We start from the raw sequence: 24,026 nt of genomic DNA on the forward strand, positions 1-24,026 counted from the left end.
CGGGGGAAACGCTGCGGGAGGAAGAGACCTGCGTCCTCGCGGGAGGCGGGGCCGAGCCGAGCTGCCGGCTGCCTGACGGCTTCTCACCGGGTCTCGGTGCCCTCGCGCCTTCACGCGGCGTGCTGGGCGGAGAGGGTAGTGACTGCGACGGCGGAGAGGGATGGGGGGCTGCCTGCCTGTGTGCGGACGCGAGGGCCCCGAGAATCCACGGAGGGACAGACACGGGGAGACCCCGGCCGGACCCATCCGGACTCCGGGCAGCAGGGCCCCGGAGCCTCGGAGGCCTCTGCAGAGACAGCTCACGGGATGAGGTATTGATCCCGGCTCTAAATGTGTGGTTGTGACGACAGAGTAATGTGTTGCTGTGAAACAGCCACACGGGATGAATGCGTTTGGATTATTAACTCGCAACCGGATTCCTGTGGGCACCACTGCCTGGCTCACGGCGGCTGCTGTGGCGTCGCCGGGCTGTTTCCAGGGAGTTTGTTTTATTTTTCCGTGTGTGGTGGATTATTCTGGGCGATGGAGGTGCCTCCTGGAGTTGGAGTTCATGTAGAAGGTCCTCTGAGGTCCTCCCAGGGAAAACAGCATGAGCCGGCCTTTTGCGAGGGGGGGGGGGGTCCCCGCTTTGTGTCAGGCACGTCACCAGGGTTTTGCTTGCGATTCCTAATTGGACGCATCCGCCTGACGATTCTATGTGTTGGGCATTTGAGGGGTTTTAAACCTGCATTTTTAAAAATATCCTTTTATTGATTTCAGAGAGGAAGGGAGAGAGAGAAACATCCATGAGGAGAGAGAATCATGGGTCGGCTGCCTCCTGCACACCTCCCACTGGGGATCGAGCCTGCAACCCAGGCACGTGCCCTGACCGGGAATCGAACCCTGACCTCCCGGTTCATAGGCTGACGCTCAAATCACAGAGCCACGCCGGCCGGGCTCAGTTCTTTGTTTTTAAAAGCGAGTCGTGAGCACCTGACTTTACTGCCTCGACTGCCCGCCGTGTGCCGCCTGGACCAGCGCGTCTCCGGGGGCAGGAGGTTTACCGTTTCCTCCAGCGCCAGGCGCACACCACGGTCACGAAATGCCTCCTCCCTGATTAGCATTTTTGCTCGACAGTTTTGTTTGCTGTAAAATGTCACCCCGAGAGCTAGAAAGGTCGCCGAGACTGCGGCCTGCCGGAGGGCCAGGTACCTGGCTCACTGGGGATTTGACAAGCAGGGTATTTGCTCCGGGTGGTCGGACAGGCTGCCTGCTGCTCTCTCAAGGCTACAACGTGGTCGCTTGCAACTTTGTATCTTAGCTTGTGGTTTGCAACATTGTATCTTAGCTTGTCGTTTGCAACTTTGTATCTTAGCTTGTGGTTTGCAACGTTGTATCTTAGCTTGTGGTTTGCAACTTTGTATCTTAGCTTGTGGTTTGCAACGTTGTATCTTAGCTTGTGGTTTGCAACTTTGTATCTTAGCTTGTGGTTTGCAACATTGTATCTTAGCTTGTGGTTTGCAACTTTGTATCTTAGCCTGTCGCTTGCAACTTTGTATCTTAGCTTGTCGTTTGCAACTTTGTATCTTAGCTTATAACAAAGTGGTTCGCTCACTCGCCCAGGAGACTGTTCCCAGCGATGGAGGGTTGCGAACTAGCTTGAGGTGATGGCTTGACCCACAAAGTACTTTTTCTACAACTCACCCAACTGCAGACTTTCCGCGGGTGCCTGTGAGGGACTATGAGTCATCACTCAAAAATCTTAAAAAAAGGGAAACAGCCATCGCTAGGAAGCGTCCCAGGCCCTGTCGCTAATTTCCCCAACTACGTCCGAGTTCGACTAGGACCCGTGGGAAGAGCAGCTGTGCCAGGCTCGCTGGCGACAACGTTAACCACGGGGCTCGAAGACGAGGAAGTCACCGGGGAACCTCGTGGGCTCCCCGCACGCAGCGTGGCGGCGGCCGGAGGAACGGCGCTTTCAGAAACGACGGAGCAGCCACGAGGCGCGCTGGCGGGAAGAGCAATGCCCGAGCGCAGCGCGTGGAACCTGAGAGACGGCGTCGCGCGGCTCCCAGTGGGACCGTAGATAACGCTTCTCGGGTGGGTTCTGCCATCGCCTTTGTTTCTGTTTTTAATGTTCCGTGAAATGCTGTTATCTGCCTAAGCTGCTCCCCAGGCCTCCGCACGACAGATGATCCCGCACGGCTCGTCCCAGGGAGGCCGGCGGGGCTCGCGGCCCAGACGGTGGTGGTGAGAAGGGAGGCAGGTTGGGGGGCCGCTGGCGGGACAGCGAGCGGCCCACCGAGCTGACTCTCAGGGACACGCTCCCCCTCCCCACCCCCGAGGCTGCTCAGAGGTGCCAGAGTTTATGCTCCTTTTCCACGGCGAGCACCTACCCAAGCACAGGCGATGGCAAAAGCGAATGCCTCTCAGCGCAGGAAGGTACTTCCAGAGTTTGCCTAACGTGTGTGTGTCATGCTTACCTGCGTACATGTGAACACAGACCTGCTCTGATGTGGAGACGGATATAGCGACAGGGATAAAGCTATAGGACGGATACACAGATGCGGACATCTTTTCCCTGCAGGGCTTTTACTGCTGTTTCCCGTGTTTGCAGGGGTCACTAGGGCTATGCGTATATGCGCACATGTGTGTACATGTACACACACATGTGCAAACCCACCTGCGTATACACGTGCACACATGCATACACTTGTGACACATGCACACATGTGAGCACATGCCTGTGTGGCGCGTGCACATGAACACAGTCGTGTGCACACACATGTGCACACATGCCTGCATGCTCACACACGCACACACAGTCACCGAAGTTGCTGGTCCAGAAATTCACGTGAGACACACAGCAGCCGTGGTCCTCTCAGTGCCACGCTGTGTCCCACCGGCTGCTGGCTCCTGCGGACGTGCTTGGTAACCGCAAGGAATGACGGGCTTTCTCTCTCCCTGCGCCTCGGTGACGTCACAGGCCTCGGCCACGCCCACAGGCGCTCAGGGCAGGCGTGGCTGTTCGGCGGGGCCGCGCTGGGGAGCCGCTCAAAAGCCAGGCTTTCCCGCAGCGGAGCCGCGTGGCCGTAACTCAGCCTCGCCCGCGAGAGCGGCTGCGCCGTAATTCCATCCTCAACACGGGCTCGCCCGGGACGGAGGCCTAAGCACCTGATAGATGGAGGCGATCGGAGCGAAGCAGCGCCGGGTAAATCCAGACAAGGCCCTCGCCCCCCCGGGGCCGCCTGGCTGTGGGGCTGCAGGGCCGTCGGGACTGGTAAACGAGTCCGCCCGAGGGGTGATTTCCCGCGGAATTGGGCTCATAATTCCCCGTCACTGAGCTGCCGGCCTCCCAGCTCCGTCCGCGTTTCTAACGGAGGCAGCACCGCGAGCAGCGGGCACAACACGCCGGCTCCTGGGGGTGCCGGGCCTGGCCCCCTCGATGCCTGCACCCCACACACACACACAGGCCCCCACACCACCCCCCCTGCTGCATCTCACTCGTGGGTTTCCGGGCAGCAGCCCTGTCTCACCCATCGGCACCCACGGTGACCGCATCCCCCGAAGGCCCAGCGGGGTCTCCCTCCGCGTTCCCGGCGTCCGGCTGCATCGAGCAGGTGACGTGTTGCTGCCGCCCAGGCTGGTATGCGAGTCTCCCACGCCCTCAACGTGACATTTTCAGATCCACCCAACGCTGCCCTGCCTCAGTCACCGATCGGGCCCCTCCCCGCCATCGCGCTCGATTCTATCACATGAGGCCCCGCCTTCCAACACGGTTCCACGGCTCATGGCGACTCGGCTGCTCTCAGTGGCTGGCGACTTAAAAGGCAGCGATGGCCCGGCCGCCGTGGCTCAGGGATTGAGCATCGACCTATGAACCAGGAGGTCACGGTCCAGTTCCCCGTGAGGGCACAGGCCCGGGTTGCGGGCTCCGTCCCCAGTGTGGGGTGTGCAGGAGGCAGCCGATCCATGTTTCTCTCTCATCATGGATGTTTCTCTCTCTCTCCTTCTCCCTTCCTCTGTCTGAAATCAATAAAAAATATCTACACCGATAAAAAGATGCAAATTGACCATACCTTCAAGACGCCCACCAGCCAATCAGGAGTGAGTATGCAAATTAACCCAACAAAGATGGCGGGCTAATTTGCATGCGCAGGCACCAAGCCGCCAGGGGTAGGGCAGGATTCAGGCGTTCCTCCCCGCCCCGGCCGCTCCGGGCCTCTGGGAGGTGTGGGAAGGCGGAAAGGCAGCTCAGGCCGGAGCGAAGGCGGTGCTGGCCGCCAGGGGAAGGAAGGCCCGTTCTTGCACAATTCTTCGTGCATCGGGCCTCTAGTGAGCATATAAACTAATAAAAATACAGCGACAAACACGCGTGCTCACTCTCCACATCTGTGACGAAGCGTTTACCAGAGGAGATGCCCCCAGGCCTGTGACCTCAGGGTCATGTGCAGGCACATGTGTGAGGGTCACGTGCAGGCACGTGTGTGACCCATCGGCCAGATGCCTACGGACACAGCTCCATGGGGAGCGAGCCCTTCCCAGTCCCCTCCCCTCCCCCCCCTCCCTCGCAGGGAACCAGAGGTCCCTGCAGCCCCTCCTTCCCAGGAAAACATTTGATTGTTTGCATCTTTTTTTGTGGCCAATCGGATGGAGAGAAACGCATTGGAGACGGCGCCTCGGTCTGCCGCGTCCCTAATGCGGAAGTTATTAAAACGCACTTGAGCGAAAGTGCTCGTGACAGATCATAAGTCTGCACACAACGAGGAGACCCCGCCGCCCCGCGCGGATCCGGGCTCCCCGGCAGCCGACGCGGTTCTCCCGCGCCGGGAGGCCGTGCTGGGACGCGGGTGATAACGTCTCTTTCCCGAGCTCGGCAGGCGAGGCCGCGGGGCTGCACGTGCCACCTGGAACGCGGTCCTCGCTTTAATCATCCCAAAGCCGTTCACGGCGGAGGCCGCGCTGGGTCGCTCCCACGCGTGTGTCTGCCCGCCCGCCCGTCCCGCTGGGTCTTCACAGGGTCCATGGAGGCCGCCTCCCGGGCGCCGACTGGCAGAAGATGGGGTTTCGCCTCTCGTTGCCTCTCGTTACCTCTCGGCGGGAGGCGAGACGGCGGCATGCAGGCGAGAAGGACGTGTGAGGCTTCCTGAACCTCGTGCGGGGCCCTTCCCTCCGCGGGGAGGACCATTCAGATGCAATGTCACGCGTTATAATCCACGAGAGCAACTTCTTAAAAAATATATATATTTGTATTGATTTCAGAGAGGAAGGCAGAGGGAGAGAGAGAGAGAAGCATCCATGACGAGAGAGAATCATGGATCAGCTGCCTCCTGCACGCCCCCTACAGGGGGATCAAGCCTATAACCCCGGGCCTGTGCCCTGACCGGGAATCGAACCCTGACCTCCAGGTTCCTAGGTCGATGCTCAGCCCCTGAGCCACGCCGGTCGGGCAAAGCTGAACATGTTTAAACACTTGGTAATATCCCCAGGACAGGTCACTTCTGCCTGACACCCAGGCCGGCCTTGCTGCCCCCACACTCCGGATCCCGCTCACGGTTATGAGGGCCACATATGAGCCCGCACACTGTATGAGGGTGCAGGTGGGGCTGAGGGATCCCATATGAGGCCAGCACACTGAATGGGGGGGGGCAGGCGGGGACCCCATATGAGCCCGCACACTGTATGAGGGGGCAGGCGGGGCTGAGGGACCCCATATGAGGCCCGCACACTGTATGAGGGGGCAGGCCGGGCTGAGGGACCCCATATGAGCCCGCACACTGTATGAGGGTGCAGGCGGGGCTGAGGGACCCCCATATGAGCCCGCACACTGTATGAGGGTGCAGGTGGGGCTGAGGGACCCCATATGAGCCCACACACTGTATGAGGGTACAGGCGGGGCTGAGGGATCCCATATGAGCCCCGCACACTGTATGAGGGGGCAGGCCGGGCTGAGGGACCCCATATGAGCCCGCACACTGTATGAGGGGGCAGGCGGGGCTGAGGGACCCCCATATGAGCCCGCACACTGTATGAGGGGGCAGGCGGGGCTGAGGGACCCCATATGAGGCCAGCACACTGAATGGGGGGGGGGCAGGCGGGGACCCCATATGAGCCCGCACACTGTATGAGGGGGCAGGCGGGGCTGAGGGATCCCATATGAGGCCAGCACACTGAATGGGGGGGGGCAGGCGGGGACCCCATATGAGCCCGCACACTGTATGAGGGGGCAGGCCGGGCTGAGGGACCCCCATATGAGCCCGCACACTGTATGAGGGGGCAGGCGGGGCTGAGGGACCCCATATGAGCCCCGCACACTGTAGGAGGGGGCAGGCCGGGCTGAGGGACCCCATATGAGCCCGCACACTGTAGGAGGGTGCAGGCGGGGCTGAGGGACCCCCATATGAGCCCGCACACTGTAGGAGGGGGCAGGCGGGCTGAGGGACCCCCATATGAGCCCGCACACTGTATGAGGGTGCAGGCCGGGCTGAGGGACCCCCATATGAGCCCGCACACTGTAGGAGGGGGCAGGCGGGGCTGAGGGACCCCATATGAGCCCGCACACTGTATGAGGGGGCAGGCGGGGCTGAGGGACCCCATATGAGCCAGCACACTGAATGAGGGGGGGCAGGCGGGGACCCCATATGAGCCCACACACTGTATGAGGGGGCAGGCCGGGCTGAGGCCGGGCTTGCTGGCCTGCACACTCCGGCTCCCGCTCACAGTTATGGGGGCCACACCCAGGTCTCTGCTGAGCCACCGGCCCAGCGTGGGGGGGGGGGGGGCGGGGGGCACCACTTGCCTTCTGCCTCCCACGGTCTCTCTTCCCAGCTCCACACGGACCCACCTTCACGAGGGGGGTTTTCAGAAACACGGAGCCCACGCAGGGAGAACACCGACCACAGAAACCCGGCCCCGAGCCCGGTCTCCGCCGGACCTGCGCCGAGCTCAGGTGGGTCCCGGCGGTGAGACCCGCCATGCCCAGAGGAAGGCTCCGCTCCGTCCACCTGTCTGTCCCTCCGTCTGACCTGGGCACGTCCGCACGACGGGGACACCCACCCGCGTGGGCCCGGGCACAGGGAGGGGGACTCACCCGTGTGCGGGGCCGGGGGACCTCCTGCGGCAGACGATGACGGCGGGGGCCACCCTGCCGGCCCGGTCCGCGCTCGCCTGGACCTCCCAGACGGCCGGGCTGCTGGCTCTGACCGCGGCGATGCGCACGCCCCTCTGCGCCTTGGCCCTGCGGAGGGAGACAGGAGGTTGGGGGAGACGCTGGGAGCCAGGGGGCCGCTGGCTCCGGGGAAACCTTGTTGCCGGGCGGGTGGGAGCGCCTGTTGGATACAATGTAACCACCTCCCGGCCGCGGGGTCACCTCCCCAGGGGTCCGCCTGTCCCCCCCGCCCCCCCACTTTCCCTACTTTTCACCGAGGAGCTAGGGCAGCACGTGACCCGAGCAAGCGCCGCTGACGCGTCGGAGTGCAGACATGAGCCTGCGGGAGGGCTTTTGTGTGTGTTTGTTGTTGTTTTGTTATTTTTTTCAATGTGATTTTTCCCCATTTTTTTAATTAAGGTATTACATGTGTACATATCTTCCCATTGCCCCCCCCACTCCCATACATGCCCTCACCCCCCAGTGTCTTCTGTCCATTGGTGATGCTTATATGCATGCAGACGGTTGATCTCTCACCTCCCCCGCCTCCCCCCAACCTTCCCGCTGTAATTTGACAGTCTGTTCGGTGCTTTACTGCCTCTGAATCTATCTTTTTGTTCATCAGTTTATAATGTTCTTTATTATCCACAAATGAGTGAGATCATGTGGTATTTTTCTTTCATTGACTGGCTTATTTCGCTTAGCATAATGCTCTCCAGTTTTTTTTGGGTTTTTTTGTGGGTTTATTTTTTAACATGAACACCTGGAAAGCCCCGCACTATGAAGACCAAACAGAAAAGGGAAATGACTTAAACATGTGAAGGTGCAGCCCTGGCCGGTGTGGCTCAGTGGATAGAGCACCAGCCTGCAGACCGCAGGATCCCGGGTTCGATTCCGGTCCCCGGCACATGCCCGGGTTGCAGGCTCCTCCCCGGCCCCCGGCCCTGGTCAGGGCTTGTGCAGGAGGCAACCCATCGATGTGTTTCTCTCACATCAGTGTTTCTGTCTTTCCCCTCTCTCTTCAACTTTCTCTAGAAATCAAGGGGAAAAAAATAACCTCGGATGAGGATTTAAAAATAATAATAATAATAATAATAATAAAGAACGCAGTTGCTTATGTAGCCCGTGAGGTGCCGAGCGTGTGTTGGGGATAATTCCACGGCAGCTGTGTGCGGCTGGCTCGGGGCATGAACCCTGTGCGTTGAGCGGGACACCGGACGCTGCAAAGGCTCCGGAGGGAAGGCAGTCCCGCCGTGTGAACCCGCTACAATGTATCCCCGATGAGATACAGTAACACGGGCCCGGCTCCTGCCCGTGAACCTGCTACAATGTATCGCCCATGAGATACAGTAACACCAGCCCGGCTCCTGGGGCCCCGCCCGTGAACCCGCTACAATGTATCCCGATGAGATACAGTAACACCAGCCTGGCTCCTGGGGCCCCGCCCGTGAACCCGCTACAATGTATCGCCGATGAGATACAGTAACACCAGCCTGGCTCCTGGGGCCCCGCCCGTGAACCCGCTACAATGTATCCCGATGAGATACAGTAACACCAGCCCGGCTCCTGCCCGTGAACCCGCTACAATGTATCGCCCATGAGATACAGTAACACTGGCCCGGCTCCTGGGGCCCCGCCCGTGAACCCGCTACAATGTATCCCCGATGAGATACAGTAACACTGGCCCGGCTCCTGGGGCCCCGCCCGTGAACCCGCTACAATGTATCCCCGATGAGATACAGTAACACTGGCCCGGCTCCTGGGGCCCCGCCCGTGAACCCGCTACAATGTATCGCCATGAGATACAGTAACAGGAGCCCGGCTCCTGGGGCCCCGCCCGTGAACCTGCTACAATGTATCGCCATGAGATACAGTAACAGGAGCCCGGCTCCTGGGGCCCCGCCCGTGAACCCGCTACAATGTATCCCCGATGAGATACAGTAACACCGGCCCGGCTCCTGGGGCCCCGCCCGTGAACCCGCTACAATGTATCGCCATGAGATACAGTAACACGAGCCCGGCTCCTGGGGCCCCGCCCGTGAACCCGCTACAATGTATCCCCGATGAGATACAGTAACACCGGCCCGGCTCCTGGGGCCCCGCCTGTGAACCCGCTACAATGTATCCCCGATGAGATACAGTAACACCAGCCCGGCTCCTGGGGCCCCGCCCGTGAACCCGATACAATGTATCGCCCATGAGATACAGTAACACCAGCCCGGCTCCTGGGGCCCCGCCCGTGAACCTGTTACAATGTATCGCCATGAGATACAGTAACACGGCCCGGCTCCTGGGGCCCCGCCCGTGAACCCGCTACAATGTATCGCCCATGAGATACAGTAACACCAGCCCGGCTCCTGGGGCCCCGCCCGTGAACCTGTTACAATGTATCGCCATGAGATACAGTAACACGGCCCGGCTCCTGGGGCCCCGCCCGTGAACCCGCTACAATGTATCCCCAATGAGATACAGTAACACCAGCCCGGCTCCTGGGGCCCCGCCCGTGAACCCGCTACAATGTATCCCCGATGAGATACAGTAACACCAGCCCGGCTCCTGGGGCCCCGCCCGTGAACCCGCTACAATGTATCCCCGATGAGATACAGTAACACCGGCCCGGCTCCTGGGGCCCCGCCCGTGAACCCGCTACAATGTATCCCCGATGAGATACAGTAACACCGGCCCGGCTCCTGGGGCCCCGCCCGTGAACCCGCTACAATGTATCGCCCATGAGATACAGTAACACGGCCCGGCTCCTGGGGCCCCGCCCGTGAACCCGCTACAATGTATCCCCGATGAGATACAGTAACACCGGCCCGGCTCCTGCCCGTGAACCCGCTACAATGTATCGCCCATGAGATACAGTAACACCGGCCCGGCTCCTGGGGCCCCGCCCGTGAACCCGCTACAATGTATCCCCGATGAGATACAGTAACACCGGCCCGGCTCCTGGGGCCCCGCCCGTGAACCCGCTACAATGTATCCCCGATGAGATACAGTAACAGGAGCCCGGCTCCTGGGGCCCCGCCCGTGAACCCGCTACAATGTATCCCCGATGAGATACAGTAACACCAGCCCGGCTCCTGGGGCCCCGCCCGTGAACCCGCTACAATGTATCCCCGATGAGATACAGTAACAGGAGCCCGGCTCCTGGGGCCCCGCCCGTGAACCCGCTACAATGTATCCCCGATGAGATACAGTAACACCAGCCCGGCTCCTGGGGCCCCGCCCGTGAACCCGCTACAATGTATCCCCGATGAGATACAGTAACACCAGCCCGGCTCCTGGGGCCCCGCCCGTGAACCCGCTACAATGTATCCCCAATGAGATACAGTAACACCAGCCCGGCTCCTGGGGCCCCGCCGCACCCGCAGGACCTAACGCGGGGGACCCGGGCGGCCCCCTTGGACCGCAGGGCCCGGAACCCGCCCGTCTCCGCGGGGGATTCCTCCGGCCGGCGACGCTCGGGAGTAACGTTCCCGGAAGTCGGCATCCCCAGGCGCATTTTAAAATGACATTTAAAACCCTCCCTCCCAAGCGGCAAAGGTTGCGTTTCCGGCTCCCTGTAACTATTGACATTTTAAAATTAAACTGTTAGATCGCTCTTCTAAAAGTTTCGCCGGAATCTAAATACCAGCGCGGGCTCGCCACCCTCCGTGGCGCGTCTTTAAAGGAATTCAGACACATCCCCTTCTTTGCCAGGCGCGGGTTGTGCATTTATTTCTTCATTTATCGGTCGCTTTTAGCTTGCAGGTCCACTCGATGCTTTTCTCAGAATTCTACCCCAATGCACCCCTCTATCTCTGCGCCCGACAGTCTCTTATCGATCGCTCCGCCGTACTTCTCTGCAACACAGACACGCACACAATTCGAATTTAGCTTTCCCTGTGTCCAGAAGCCTCTACGTGCAATTACATATTTTTATTTTTAAAATATTTTTTTAATTTTTTTTTTCAGAGAGAAAGGGAGAGGGAGAGAGAGAGAGAAACATCAATGATGAGAGAGAATCATGGATCGGCAGCCTCCTGCACGCCTCCCACTGGGGATCTAGCCCACACCCCAGGCACGTGCCCTTGACCGGAATCGAACCCTGACCTCCTGGTTCCTAGGTTGATGCTCAACCACTGAGCCACGCCGGCCGGGCCCTAAGAGTGATTTTAAAAAATTCTGGATCGAGACTCATTAAAAGTATATTCAGTACACACTTCAGCAGATATGGCCGTGGGTGCAGAGACATAAACCTTTTAAAGAATAACGATTCAGCCTAACGCAGGGCGAGACTCTCAGAAATGCATTGACCGATGACAGGAACGGGGTGCAGTCAGGATAGTCTGCTCAGTCAGGGGTGGGGACGCCCAGCCCGCAGGTCGGATGAGGCCTGAGAAACCATTCGGTCTGGCCCTGCCAGGGGTGAGTTAGGGGTGAGTTAATTAAATGTTGGACCAAATATAGCAGGCTCATTTTTTAAAATATATATATATTTATTTTAATTGATTTCAGAGATGAAGAAAGAGAGAAAACGAGAGAGAAACGTCCATGATGAGAGAGAATCACTGCACGCCTCCTACTGGGGATCCAGCCTGCAACCCGGGCCTGTGCCCTGACCGGGAATGGAACCCTGACCTCCTGGTTCCTAGGTCGATGCTCAACCCCTGACCTCTGCCGGCCGGGCCAGCACGCACCTGTGAACACGGCACCTGCGAGCAACAAGTGTCCTGCGTCGCACGCAGGGCCCCGCGGAGACTGGGCGTCCCTGCCAACGGAGGACGCGTCACCTCATTAAACATGGGCACACGCAGCCAGCCTGCCGCGTCCGCTAATTCCCCAAAGTGCTCCCTCTCCGAGGCGCCGTGTGTCTCCGGTGACTCCCCCTCCCCCCGCCCATCTGTTTGATGTTTTAACGTCGGCCAAATTGCCTTCATTTAAACTCAATTAACTCGGTGAAAGGCAAGGTATCCCCGTGATGCCACTCGCTGGACTGCATTCTCTTCCTGTGCCCGTCACCAGCTGCGGGGCCGGGCGTGAGAGGCGTGAGGCCGGCGGGCGCCGGGCTCCGAGGGCTCCATTGGCGGCGGAGAGACGCGCTCACCCCTCCTTGGACGCGGCGGGGCGTCAGTCACGCGTTCCTTCCTCACGGAAACACCACAAGGGATTTGGCTGGAGGACACTCCATTTTACAGCGGAGCGCCCGGCCCTCATGAGAGAGGGACGCGTCGGGTATAAAACCCTGGCCTCGCCCCGGCCGGTGTGGCTCAGTGGGTAGAGCGTCGACCCACGAACTGAAGGGTCCCCGGGTTCGATTCCCCGTCAAGGGCACAGGCCCGGGTTGTGGGCTCGATCCCCAGGGCGGGGCGTGCAGGAGGCAGCCGGTCCATGACTCGCTCTCCTCGTGGATGTTTCTCTCTCCCTTCCTCTCTGAAGTCGATAAAAATATATATTTTTTAAAAACCTGGTCTCCTCTAGAAAGACATCCGAATGAGCTGTGTCCACTCCTGCCCTAAAGTCGCCCCAGGCCACCCACTCCCAGGCCGCAGTACCTCCCGCCCACCCACACCGACGTCCCCTTCTGTCCCCAGACCGGCTCTGCCTGCGAGAGCCGCCCCCCCAAAGGCAGGGTCCCCTTCGACTTCGAGTTCATTCTTTCCGCTCACACAGGAGCCTCCCCACACCAGGCGCCTGCCCCCCCTCCCGGCTGTGGGGGGACCAGTGCCTGCTCCCCCCACGGTCCCTGTGCCCTGATCTGGGAATCGAACCCTGACCTCCTGGTTCCTGGGTCCACGCTCAACCACTGAGCCACACTGGCCGGGCCCGATGCTGTCTTAACGGGAAACTGACCTGGAATCGAACCCTGACCTCCTGGTTCCTGGGCCGACGCTCAACCACTGAGCCACACCGGCCGGCCCGATGCTGTCTTAACGGGAAAACTGACCGGGAATCGAACCCTGACCTCCTGGTTCCTGGGTCGACGCTCACCACTGGGCCACGCCGGCCGGGCCTGGGTGAACTTTTAACCCCACGTGGAAACCATGTCATGCCCCGCGGCGCTCCTTTCCCGGGGTCAGCACACGGACCCGTCCCGTGGCCCTGGCACCCGCGCCAGGTGGCGGCGGCATCAAACCCCGTTTAGCGGAAACCCCACGCAGCCGAGGCGGGCGCGTCTCTCACGGTCTCCGCCCCGAAGAGAACAGCGCACGCGCGTCTCCGGAAAGGACGCGGCTCTCCGCAGACCCTCCCCTCTCCCCTGCCCCCTCCTCTCCCCCTCCCCCTCTCCTCCCCTTCCCTCCCCCCCCCTCCCTCCCCCTCCCCTGGGCTCAGGCTCACAGGCCGGAGGGACGCCATCTCGCCCCCGGCTGGGATCACCTGCCAGCCATTTATTTATGTTTTAATTTTTTTGTATTCTATATTCTTGGCTGTTGTTGTTCATCCTCACCGAGGATATTTTTTCCGTGGATTTTTAGGGAGAGTGGAAGAGAGAGGGAGAGACAGAGAGAAACTTCGATGTGAGAGAGACACATTGATGGGTTGCCTCCTGCACACGCCCCAACCAGGGCCCGGGCGGAGGAGGAACCTGCAACCCAGGTACGTGCCCTTGACCGGAATCGAACCCGGGACCATTGGGTCCGCAGGCCGACGCTCTGTCCACTGAGCCACACCGGCCGGGGCCATCTGTCAGTCATTTAACTCCAACTGTCAGGGGCCCGGCTGGGCCACATTAGTCTTGGGGTGCCTGACACTGTCCCAGGGCACGCCCCCCCCCCTCACGTGGGGTGCCCTGGCTGCTCCGTGACAGCCTAGACCGGTGGTCGGCAAACCGCGGCTCGCGAGCCACATGCGGCTCTCTGGCCCCTGGAGTGTGGCTCTTCCACAAAATACCACGGCCTGGGCGAGTCTATGTTGAAGAAGTGGCGTTAGAAGTTTAAGTTTAAAAAATGTGGCTCTCCAAAGAAATTTCCATCGTTGTGCTGTTGGTGTGTGGCTCTGCGGACGAATGAGTTTGCCGACCACGGGCCTAGACCGCGGATGGATCAGAACGCCTCCGCCGCCCAAGGGACACCCCGCTCAGATCGCACCGGCCTGATTTTGCAGGGAAAACGGGGAGCCCGGTGCACACAGCTCCCCCAAACCCCCCCCCCCCACCCCCCCAGCTCACTCACCTCAGGGTGAACCGGTCCTGCGTGCAGTTGCCGGAGACGGAGACCGGGAAGGTGAGCACTTCGCCCGGCCGCGCCCTCCGCGGCGGGTAGCGGACGGCCACGTGGTCGTCCAGGCGCAGCTCCCGCAGCGGCGGCCGGCGGGGCGCGGGGAGGAGGAACACGCTGCCGATCCTCTGCAGGGGCGGCCCCGCCTCGTCCGCGTCGCCCGGGTCCCCGCGACCCCCGCCGCTGGCCCCCGGCTCCGCCCGGACGCAGTCCCCGCGGCCCCCGGGAGGCGGGCCCCCCGCGTGCACCGTGTAGTACAGCTCCACGGGGCTCCCCTCGGCCGGGCCCGCGGGCCGCCGCCTCCCGGCCACCACGGCGGGGGCGCTGAACCAGCCGGGCGGCAGCCGCAGCTCGGCCACGCACAGCCCCAGCGCGCCCCGCAGCCGGCAGCTGGCCCTGACCTCCCGCGTCTCCCGGAAGGCGTACACCCGCAGGCAGGGCAGCGGCGCGGCGGGGTCCGGCTCCGCCCAGTCCCGGCCCAGCACGTGGAACAGGACCTGCGCGACGGGCCGGCCCGGGTCGATCTGGTCCCGCAGGACGTGGGCCCGCAGCTTCCAGCCCAGCGGGGGCGCGCCCGGAGGGCCAGGAGGGCCGGCGGGCAGCAGCAGGTCCCGGGGCACCGCCTGCTGCGCAGAGAAGGGCCCGTAGCGGGCGCTGAGCGCGGGCGGCCGCCGGGCGCGCAGGACCAGGAAGGACTCCACGCGGGCCTGCAGGCTGGCGTTGCGCATCACGTCCTGGTTGGCCTCCCGCAGGAAGAAGGCGGCGTCGGCGTCCACGCGGAAGCTCACGGGCAGGTAGGTGGGCAGCAGGGAGAAGCGCGGGGCGCTGTCCAGGAGGCCGCGGCCCTCGGTCACTGCAGGGAACGCAGGGCATTAGAGGGAGGTCAGCCGCCGTCCCACGCTGTACCCCAGGCCACCGCCCCCCATGCTGTACCCCAGGCCACTCCCCCCACGCTATACCCCGAAACCGGCTGTGGGCCACCGTCCCCCAGGCATGGTAATGCGGCCCTGTAGTATTGTTGTGATTTCCTGTTGTAAGTCCCAATGTTGTTACAAAGTTGCAATGTCGTTACAAAGTCGCAATGTTGTTACAAAGTTGCAATGTTGTTACAAAGTTGCAATGTTGTTACAAAGTCGCAATGTTGTTACAAAGTTGCAATGTTGTTTGCAAGTTGCAATGTTGTTGCAAGTTGCAATGTTGATACAAAGTTGCGATGTCGTTACAAAGTCGCAATGTTGTTGCAAGTCGCAATGTTGTTGCAAGTTGCAATGTTGTTGCAAAGTTGCAATGTTGATACAAAGTTGCAATGTTGTTACAAAGTTGCAATGTTGTTGCAAAGTTGCAATGTTGTTGCAAGTTGCAATGTTGGTACAAAATTGCAATGTCGTTACAAAGTCGCAATGTTGTTGCGATGTTGTGACATCATCCTGTAGCCATGCTGTAACGCTGTGATGTCCAACGCTGTCACGTCTAATGTCTTAGGGCAACACACCACTGCTCTCTGCAGGCTCAGCCTCTGGACGGCGCCGCCATCGGCTAGAACCACCCAGGCACTGAGTGGCCAGACGATGATGATCTCTGAACACATAATCATCTGGCCACTCACTGTCTATCCTATAGAATAAAAGGCTAATATGCAAACTGTCCCCTCGACCAGGAGTTCGAACGGCAGGCAGGCCGGCCAACCGCCCATGTCCCCTCCCCCTGGCCAGGCTGGCCGGACCCCACCCACGCACGCATTCATGCACCGGGCCTCTAATATATATGTATACACACACTGAGTGGCCAGAGATCATCATAGTCCGGCCACTCCGTGTATTTCATTCGACTTATTAAACCCCAAGATGGCCTTCGCCCAGCAAAAGGGCACCTGTGGTTACGGGGAGGGACTTCGGAGAGGAAACCCCCTCCCCCAAACGCGGGTCCTCGGACGCCCAGGGAGACGGTGGCAGGGTGTCCCCTCCGTGGGCCGTTCTCTCTGCTGCTTCTATTTTCAAAAACCCTCCAACTGCCCACGGCAGCTGCTGCCAACCGCCGGCCCATGAGCCAGTTCTGGCTCCGAAGCCTGTTTTGCTCGCCTCTGCGTGCCATTATTTAGGATCGTAATGAGGTCTCCATGCCAATATTTATCAAACAGATTTCACATGGAAAGCTGGACTCTGGGCTCACACGCTGCAAGATGGGAGAAATCTGTGAGTCCATCGCCGTAGTGTAACCAGCCTCGGAGCTGTGCCCTTGGGGTGCAAGGGGGGGGGCGGGAACTCAGTCCTTGGCCGCAGTCCCCACCCGGCCCTTATGCCTGGCTCACGCCCCATGCTTCCTCCACAGGCACTGGCTCATCTCTAGGCTGTAGGGTTGCGCACAAAGTCGAGATGTTTAAAACAATCACTGTGGCCCGGCCGGCGTGGCTCAGGGGTTGAGCATCGACCTACGAACCAGGAGGTCAGGGTTCGATTCCCGGTCAAGGGCACAGGCCCAGGGTTGCAGGCTCGATCCCCAGTGGGGGGGCGTGCAGGAGGCAGCCGACCCATGATTCTCTCTCCTCACGGATGTTTCTATCTCTCTCTCCCCCTGTCTCTTCCTCTCGGAAATCAATAGAAACATATTTATATTAGAAAGTGACATTTTAAGGAAACAACGGTCGTCCCCCGATAACCTCCCCTCACGAAATAAAGTCTGCGGTCTGTCCACGGCCAACAATGCACGGTATTGATTGGCGATTACGGAACAAGCTAAGAAGATTAAATGACTCCTGTATTCATTTTAAAAAAAAAAATCTTACTTAAAAGGTCTCCGCTATAACAGTCTCCCCAGGCCCGGGAGATCAATGAAATCAGGGATCTCCATGCTAATCCTAAGTGGCCCCATTAGCCCTCGCTGAGGAATAAATGGAATTAAAATAACTATTGTCTGCCTTCGGAGCAGATGCCTCCCACCACACGCTTTGAGGGAGTGGACTCCTTTGCCGGAGGAGAGAGGAGGGAAATGGAGAGGAGTGGGCGGGGGGGGGGGGGGGGGGGGGCGGAGAGAGGAGAGAGCGGTACGAGGACGCGGCGTCTACGCGATTGCCACAACGTACATCCCCCGTTTCTCAGGTGGCCACATCCTTAAGGCGCCAGAGGTTACAGAAGAGGGAGAGCCCGATACATTGTAGCAAAATGTGGAAACATCCGAGCGGCAGGAGAAAGTGTCACTCTTTGCTTCCGCTGAGGCAGGGCCCCGGCAGTCAGAGAGGAGAGGGGCCACGTGCTCACCGGACAGGCTCAGGGGCGGCCTGCGTGGCGGCCGTGCAAACTCAGGCCTCACGTGGCCACAGGGGATGGCCCGGGATGCAAAGCTTTTCATTCGAAAGCAGTGGCTGCCGGGTAGTCCCGTCCTAGGCCGGGATCTTCCCTGACAAAGGCCCGTCTGGACCGTCCCGGAGCCCGCTGTCCTCTGGCATCTTCGATAACACATCTCCGGAATGTGGACGTGATCGCCCCCCTCCCGCCCCCCGTCCCCGGACCCCGCCACGCACAGGCGCCGCGCCGCCGAGACCACGCAGCCCCCGGTTGGCCGTTCCCCCCCCTGCCCCCCCCCCCCCCGAGAGAAAGAAGGACGTGGCTCTCCTTTTACTTCTCACCCAACCCCAGAGGTTCGCCCTCCCCCTCGCTTTGCTTTCTCCCTCGCCGATCGCCCGCGGAGTTCGTGGGACCCACTTCCGGCTCCTCTTGGACTGGAAAGCACACAACCAGGTAACAGACAGACAGACAGACATTCCCGGAGCCTTATCTCCGTCCCCGGAGGCTCTGCCTCGCAGCCGCCGTCGGCAGCTTGGCTCAGATAAACTCACAGGCATTCTTCACAGGTTTGAGCGTGTTTTTCACGTTCACGCCGGAGATCGGCCCTCACAGCCGCCAGTCTTAAGTAATCCGCGAGACGTGTGTTCTTCCTTGTTTATTTAATTTATTTATTTATTTTTATTTTTTTTTGGTTACTCGTCACCAAGGGATACTCTGTCCCTTGCTTTTCAGAGAGCACGGAAGGCAGGGAGGGGGGAGGAGAGAGGCCTCTGTGATATATCGCACGCCAGGCGCCCGCGCCAGGCCCCGGGGATTCGAATGAAGGCAGAAAAGGTGGCCGCTTCTGACGCCGGACACGTCCCTCCTTCCTGGTGACGGGCGCCCGTCCCTCTCCAAGCAGCGGCCGGCGTTTCAATCGCTCGGGGTCAGCTCCGTGACTGCCGCCCACCCCGCTGATTCCGGGGGCCCGGCCTTCGTCGCTGGGGAGAGACACCTCAATGGGCACCCACCGAGACGGGGGGCCTGGCACGGAAATTCCCGCAACCCAGGGTGGTGCCCTTGACCTGGAATCAAACCCGAGGCCCTTCCGTGCGCGCCCCCACGCTCTAACTGAAAGGGCAGAGCAGGACAGCACAAAATGTACTGTACCCTCCACCCTGTGTAACTATATATATAACTCCTTTTTCTTAGAAAACTGCGAGAATGTAACAATTGCATGAACCTGCCAATAGGAATGTAGAGAGATGGACTCAGTCCACCTTAAGCAAGCTGCCCAGTGTGCCTTTGTGTAACTGGACCCCTCACCCTACCCCTGACCAATCATAAACACTCTCCCTGCCCACTGCTTGAGACCCCCTTAAAGCCTTGGTGTTGGCGAGAGAAGCGCTCTTGGTCCCCGGTGAGCCCTGGAGATGAGAGCTCGTGCTAGCACGAATAAAGGTTCTCTTGCAGTTACAGCGGGTCTTGGCTCCTTCCTGGGGGGTTTTGGGGATTCTGAACACTGGGCATTACATTTGGGGGCGCGTCCGGGATCCCCAAGCCCTCCGAGGGACCCCCAAACCCGGAGAACCTGACTGGCCACGGTAGGTGTCTGTTTGTCCTTTGTCTCTTGTATGAGCTCAAATCTGAATTTCTGGCAGTGCCCGAAGCGATCTAGGCGGACGCGCTGCTGAAGGATCACGGGCAAGAGGCATCGGGAGACGTCTCGATCCTCTTTCAGGAGGGATGTGTATGCCCCTCAGTTTCTGGGACGAGGTGGGTCGCTCCCGCCGGTCGGCGTGAGGCCGTTGTCCACGCTTCTGGTTCTGCTCCAACGGACTGGCGTTGGAAGGATTTTCTTAAGGATCCTCTGTTTGTGTGTGTTGATTTGTTTTTGTTTTGTTTTGTGGACTCTCTTGACGGACATTATGGGACAGACTCAGTCCACTCCAAGTGAGTGGAAAGGGGAGCTTAATCCCCTCCCCCCCCCCCCCCCCCCCCCCCCCCCCCCCGCCGAAGGCCATAGAGCGTCCTCAGGCAAATTAATCAGGTGTCTGTTTAAACTCTGGTAAATATCTAGTAGGAGTCAAAAACTCGGACTGTTTGGTATATAAATATAAATGTGAAAATATTTGTTATCTCTTTCTGCTGTTTAATTTATTTAAAGATAGGGCGGACCTGCTGTGGCGGAATACAGAGGTCTTTAGCAGCTGCTGAGACACCTTTTTCAGAGCCCTTTGTTCTCCGTCAGAGAGGGAATCAGCCCACTTAGATGATAAAAATTCCTCTGTTTGTATAAATGAAGGTTTCAGTTTGCTCTGATTTGTGAATTTACTGTATTAAATTGAATTTTAAAGTTCTAAGGTTGATTTAAAAGTATCCATTTATAACATTTCAAAGAACAAAGGAACTTTTATTTACAGCTTCCTTATCTCTTTTGGTGCTCGGAGACTCCCAGCTAACAACTTCACAGGGCGGAGAGATTTACAGGCCTGTGACATCATAGTCCAACGTGGAACTAAGGCTGAAGTTACTATTAACTCTTTATAGACCCCGTTAACCGTTTGTTTAACTTACTGTTTTCAGTTATTAGGATCCTCAGAGAGGACATAACCTGGACTTTCCCTTCCTCTCTCATCCTGATTCTAATAGCATCTGTAACTGGATTAAAAATCTTTTCTTTCAGGAGGCCATCCAGGCTTTAAGCTCACAAGAAATCTCCCTCCTGCGAGAGGAGAGAGGGACCCCCCGGAAGGGGCTGGAGGCTCTCCCTCTCAACAGGTGTTTGTTTTGTGTTTTGTCATGTTGGTATCAGGACTGTTTGTTTTGTCTTTTTGTCTTGGGCCCTATATGTATATATTATTTATTGAATTTTGATTTGTCAAGGTTTTGTCAGTTTGTTATCAGTTTGTTAAAATCCTCTTAGAGGACATTGAGTGGTTCTTCCCTTCTAGTTTAACCTTTGACTGTGTGATTGAATTACGGAACTTTTATCAAGGTTTTGCCTCTCCTGAAACAACGCTCCATGTGTAACCTGTCCCTCCCCGAGCCGGACTGCAGGATGATTTTTCCTTCAACACACTGGTCCCGCCCACTGGCCTATGGCAGAAGCCAGAAAAAGCGACGATAAGAAAGGGAGGCCCCCATCAGGGGACTTAGAAGCAGTGCTCCTGTTATCTGCTTAGATCCCAAGAATATAAGAATACTTATTTACTGAAATGATATAAGGACAGATGTTTGTTTGATATTTTGTTGTCTGCCTGGTTATAATTATTTGTTCATATATAGAAGAAAAAAAAAACAACAACACATTTAATTTGTTTAAGGCTGAGTGCTCTGACAGGTAGCAATCCCCCCCGAGTGGCCACTGGGATTCTTTTTTCCCAGGGGTGTTTTCTCTCTGTCAGAGGGGGAATCGGCCTGCCTAACAACATTTCTGTCTATATTTATTAATTTGAAGATATGAAGTTATAACAATTGTAATCCAAAGAGACTTAAAGCAGGGACCACATTCTAAAATTAACTATAAGAAGGAAGCTGGAGCTGGCAAAGTCACCAAGTCTGCCCAGCAAGCTCAAAACCTAAATGAATCTTATTTCTGACACCCGCCACCACCCAGTCTTAATCAGTGGTGGAGGAACGGTCTCAGAAGTGTTTGTCTCAATTGGCCATTAAGTTTGATATGATTATTGTACATTGTAAAACCTTTAAAAGAAAAGGAAAATATTTTATAGGCCACTTGGTCCTTGTGTGTGTGTGGCAACTCTTAAGTTATAATTTTGAAATCAGTAATTTTTAATAGAAACACACTCAAGCAGAGTGGCTTTTCAGAAAGGTCAGGGAGTCTGATTACAGTGTAGGGGTCACCGGTTCCCCCACACCACCTTCGTTAGCAGGAGGCAAGTACTTTTCCCAGTGTGAACAGAGAGTGGGCTGCCAGATGAAAACGCCTCGGTGGGACCCGTGCCGCGCTCCCTGCCTCCGCCCACCCGGTGTCCCTCCCCTCCAGGGATTGTTTTAAGTGGCTAGAGGCAGCAACAAGGAGGGAAATTCCCTTGTGACCCCCTCCGCCCCAATGAGACCCAAGAACCCTCGGCAACTCCTTGGACACTTTTCACCGTGTTCTGTTAGGGGGCTTAAAGGCGGCAGCTAGAAATTCCCCATTCCAGGCTTATCAGAATCTGATATTCTTATCTATAGGAAAAATATAACAGTTTGAAATTCAAGCGGCTGAGCCTGCTCCCTTCTCCCTCTGCCTTTTCTAAATATTTTAAAGTAATAAAAGATTTGAGGCATAATTATACATTTTTGAAAGACATAAAAAAAGTTTAGAGACTAATTTAAAATTATAAAATTTATAAAAGTTTATAATTAGTAAGAAGAAGAACAGAGAAATATTAGAAAGAAGAAAAAGCCAGCAGCAAATAGGAAGGAATTAGTATGCCTATTGTAAGAAGGAGAGGCACAGGAAGAGAAAATGTCCTGGCAGATTAGCTAGAGAAGCAAAAAGGGGAGACTCAGACTCCAAGGGTCTTTAACTTAGAAGAAAAGGACTGACAGGACCGGGGTTCCTTTCTATTAAGCCTCCAGGGTAACCTTACAAGTGGGGGGCAAACCTGTTAGTTTCCTGGTGGACACTGAAACAGCCTATTCAGTCTTGACAGGGCCTATGGGACCCGTAACCTCTAAGAAGACAGCAGTCCAGGAAGCCACCGGACAAATTGCCTGTTTTCCTTAGACATCAAAAAGGACTATGGACCTCGGAAAGAACACGGTAACTCATTCATTTCTGATCATGCCAGAATGCCCGTACCCCCTATGTAGATGTGACCTCCTACAGAAACTATTTGGACTGCCATCATATCCTTTGCGGGGGATGAAGCGGGAATTATTAGGGGCAGTTGGATACTACAACCTATGAATACTGGGGCTCATAGGGATTGCTAAACCTCTAGACTCAAGTACTGGGGGAACGCAGCCACTGAACTAGTCCGAAGTAGAACAATGGGCCTTTGAGGAGCTAAAGAAGGCTCTCATCTCAGCACCTGCCCTAGCCTTGCCAGACGTCACGAAGCCCTTCCACGTCCACGTGAGTGAGGTAAGAGGCATTGCCAAAGGGGTTCTCACTCAGACTCTAGGTCCCTGGAAGAGACCTGTAGCCTGTCTGTCTAAGAGGCTAGACCCCGTGGCAGCAGGGTGGCCAGCGTGCCTCTGGGCAGTAGCCACCACAGCATCGCTGGTAAAGAAGGCAGATAAGCAAACTCTGGGCCAGGAACTAGCCCTAATAATACCCCATGGTGTGGAGGCCCTCCTTCGAGGTACCCTGGAGAGATAGATGTCAAACACCAGGATCACCCAGTGCCAAGCTCTTCTCCTGGACCAGCCCTGCATCCGGTTCCATAAGACACTGGCCATCAACCCTGCCAGCCTGCTTCCAGATGATGACCCAGAGGAACCCATTCATGACTGCACGGAGGTAACAGACGCAGTACAAACGGCTCGTCCAGACCTGACAGATGCCCCACTATCATCACCAGACAAGGTACTGTTCACGGTTGGGAGCAGTTATGTTCAGGATGGCATCCGATGTGCAGGGGCAGCAGTAGTCACCCTGGACCGCACCATTTGGGCGCAGTCCCTGAATAGGGGAACCATGGCACAAAAAGTCGAGCTTTTGGCCTTAATCCAGGCCCTCCAATAGGAACACAGTGCCATCCACCAGAAAAGAGGGTTACCAACTGCAATAAAAAAGGAAATTAAAAATAAGGAAAACATTTTAGCCACATTAAAGGTCATCTGGCTCTCAAGGGCAGTTGCAATAGTGCACTGCAAAGGACATCAGAAAGGGAAGACAATTGAAGCCAGAGGAAATAGAGCCGCAGACCAAACTGCCAAGGAAGCCGCCCAAAAACCAGTGGGGCCTTTACAAGTTTTAGTAACCCTGCCATACCTGGACCTATGCAGACCCCCTCCTACACCAAACAAGAGGAGGAATTGGCAGAACAGAAGCAAGCCATCAAAGGACCGGATGGTTGGTGTACCCTACCAGATGACAGACTGTTGGTCCCAGAGGCTATAGGTTGGACATTAGTTACCCAGTTATACCAGGCTACCCGCTTGGCGTCACCAAGACTTCTGAAGTTCTACAAGGCAGGTACTCTTAGATAAAATAATTAAAAGCATAGTCACTAGAAGTAATGTCTGTGCACAGGTAAATGCTAAGCAAGGTAAGAGGGTCCCCCTGAGAATTCGGGCCCCAGGGAAATTCCCCAGGAGAGCATGGGAGGTAGATTTCACAGAGATTAAGCCACTAGCATCAGGGTATAAGTATCTGCTAGCTCTCATAGACACCTTCTTGGGTTGGGTTGAAGCATACCCCACTAGGACAGAAACTGCCTCTATAATTGTCAAGAGATTACTCCAGGAGATTATACCTAGATT

General features: G+C 57.4%; 1 protein-coding gene across 1 annotated transcript in view; it reads right to left on the minus strand.

The window, feature by feature from the left end:
* The window catches only part of TMEM132D (transmembrane protein 132D), a 56,303-nt gene extending 38,536 nt beyond the window's left edge, over nt 1–17,767 (minus strand). The window contains exons 1-3 of the mRNA XM_054712870.1: nt 17,740–17,767; nt 14,281–15,178; nt 7,070–7,216 (exon numbers count right to left, since the gene is read on the minus strand). Of these exons, the coding sequence (XP_054568845.1) occupies nt 7,070–7,216; nt 14,281–15,178; nt 17,740–17,767 (1,073 nt within the window). The remainder of the gene's footprint in view (nt 1–7,069; nt 7,217–14,280; nt 15,179–17,739) is intronic.
* Between the last annotated feature and the right edge of the window lie 6,259 nt (nt 17,768–24,026).

This window comes from Eptesicus fuscus, chromosome 23 (genome assembly GCF_027574615.1).
Source record: "Eptesicus fuscus isolate TK198812 chromosome 23, DD_ASM_mEF_20220401, whole genome shotgun sequence".
Taxonomy (NCBI): Eukaryota; Metazoa; Chordata; class Mammalia; order Chiroptera; family Vespertilionidae; genus Eptesicus; species Eptesicus fuscus.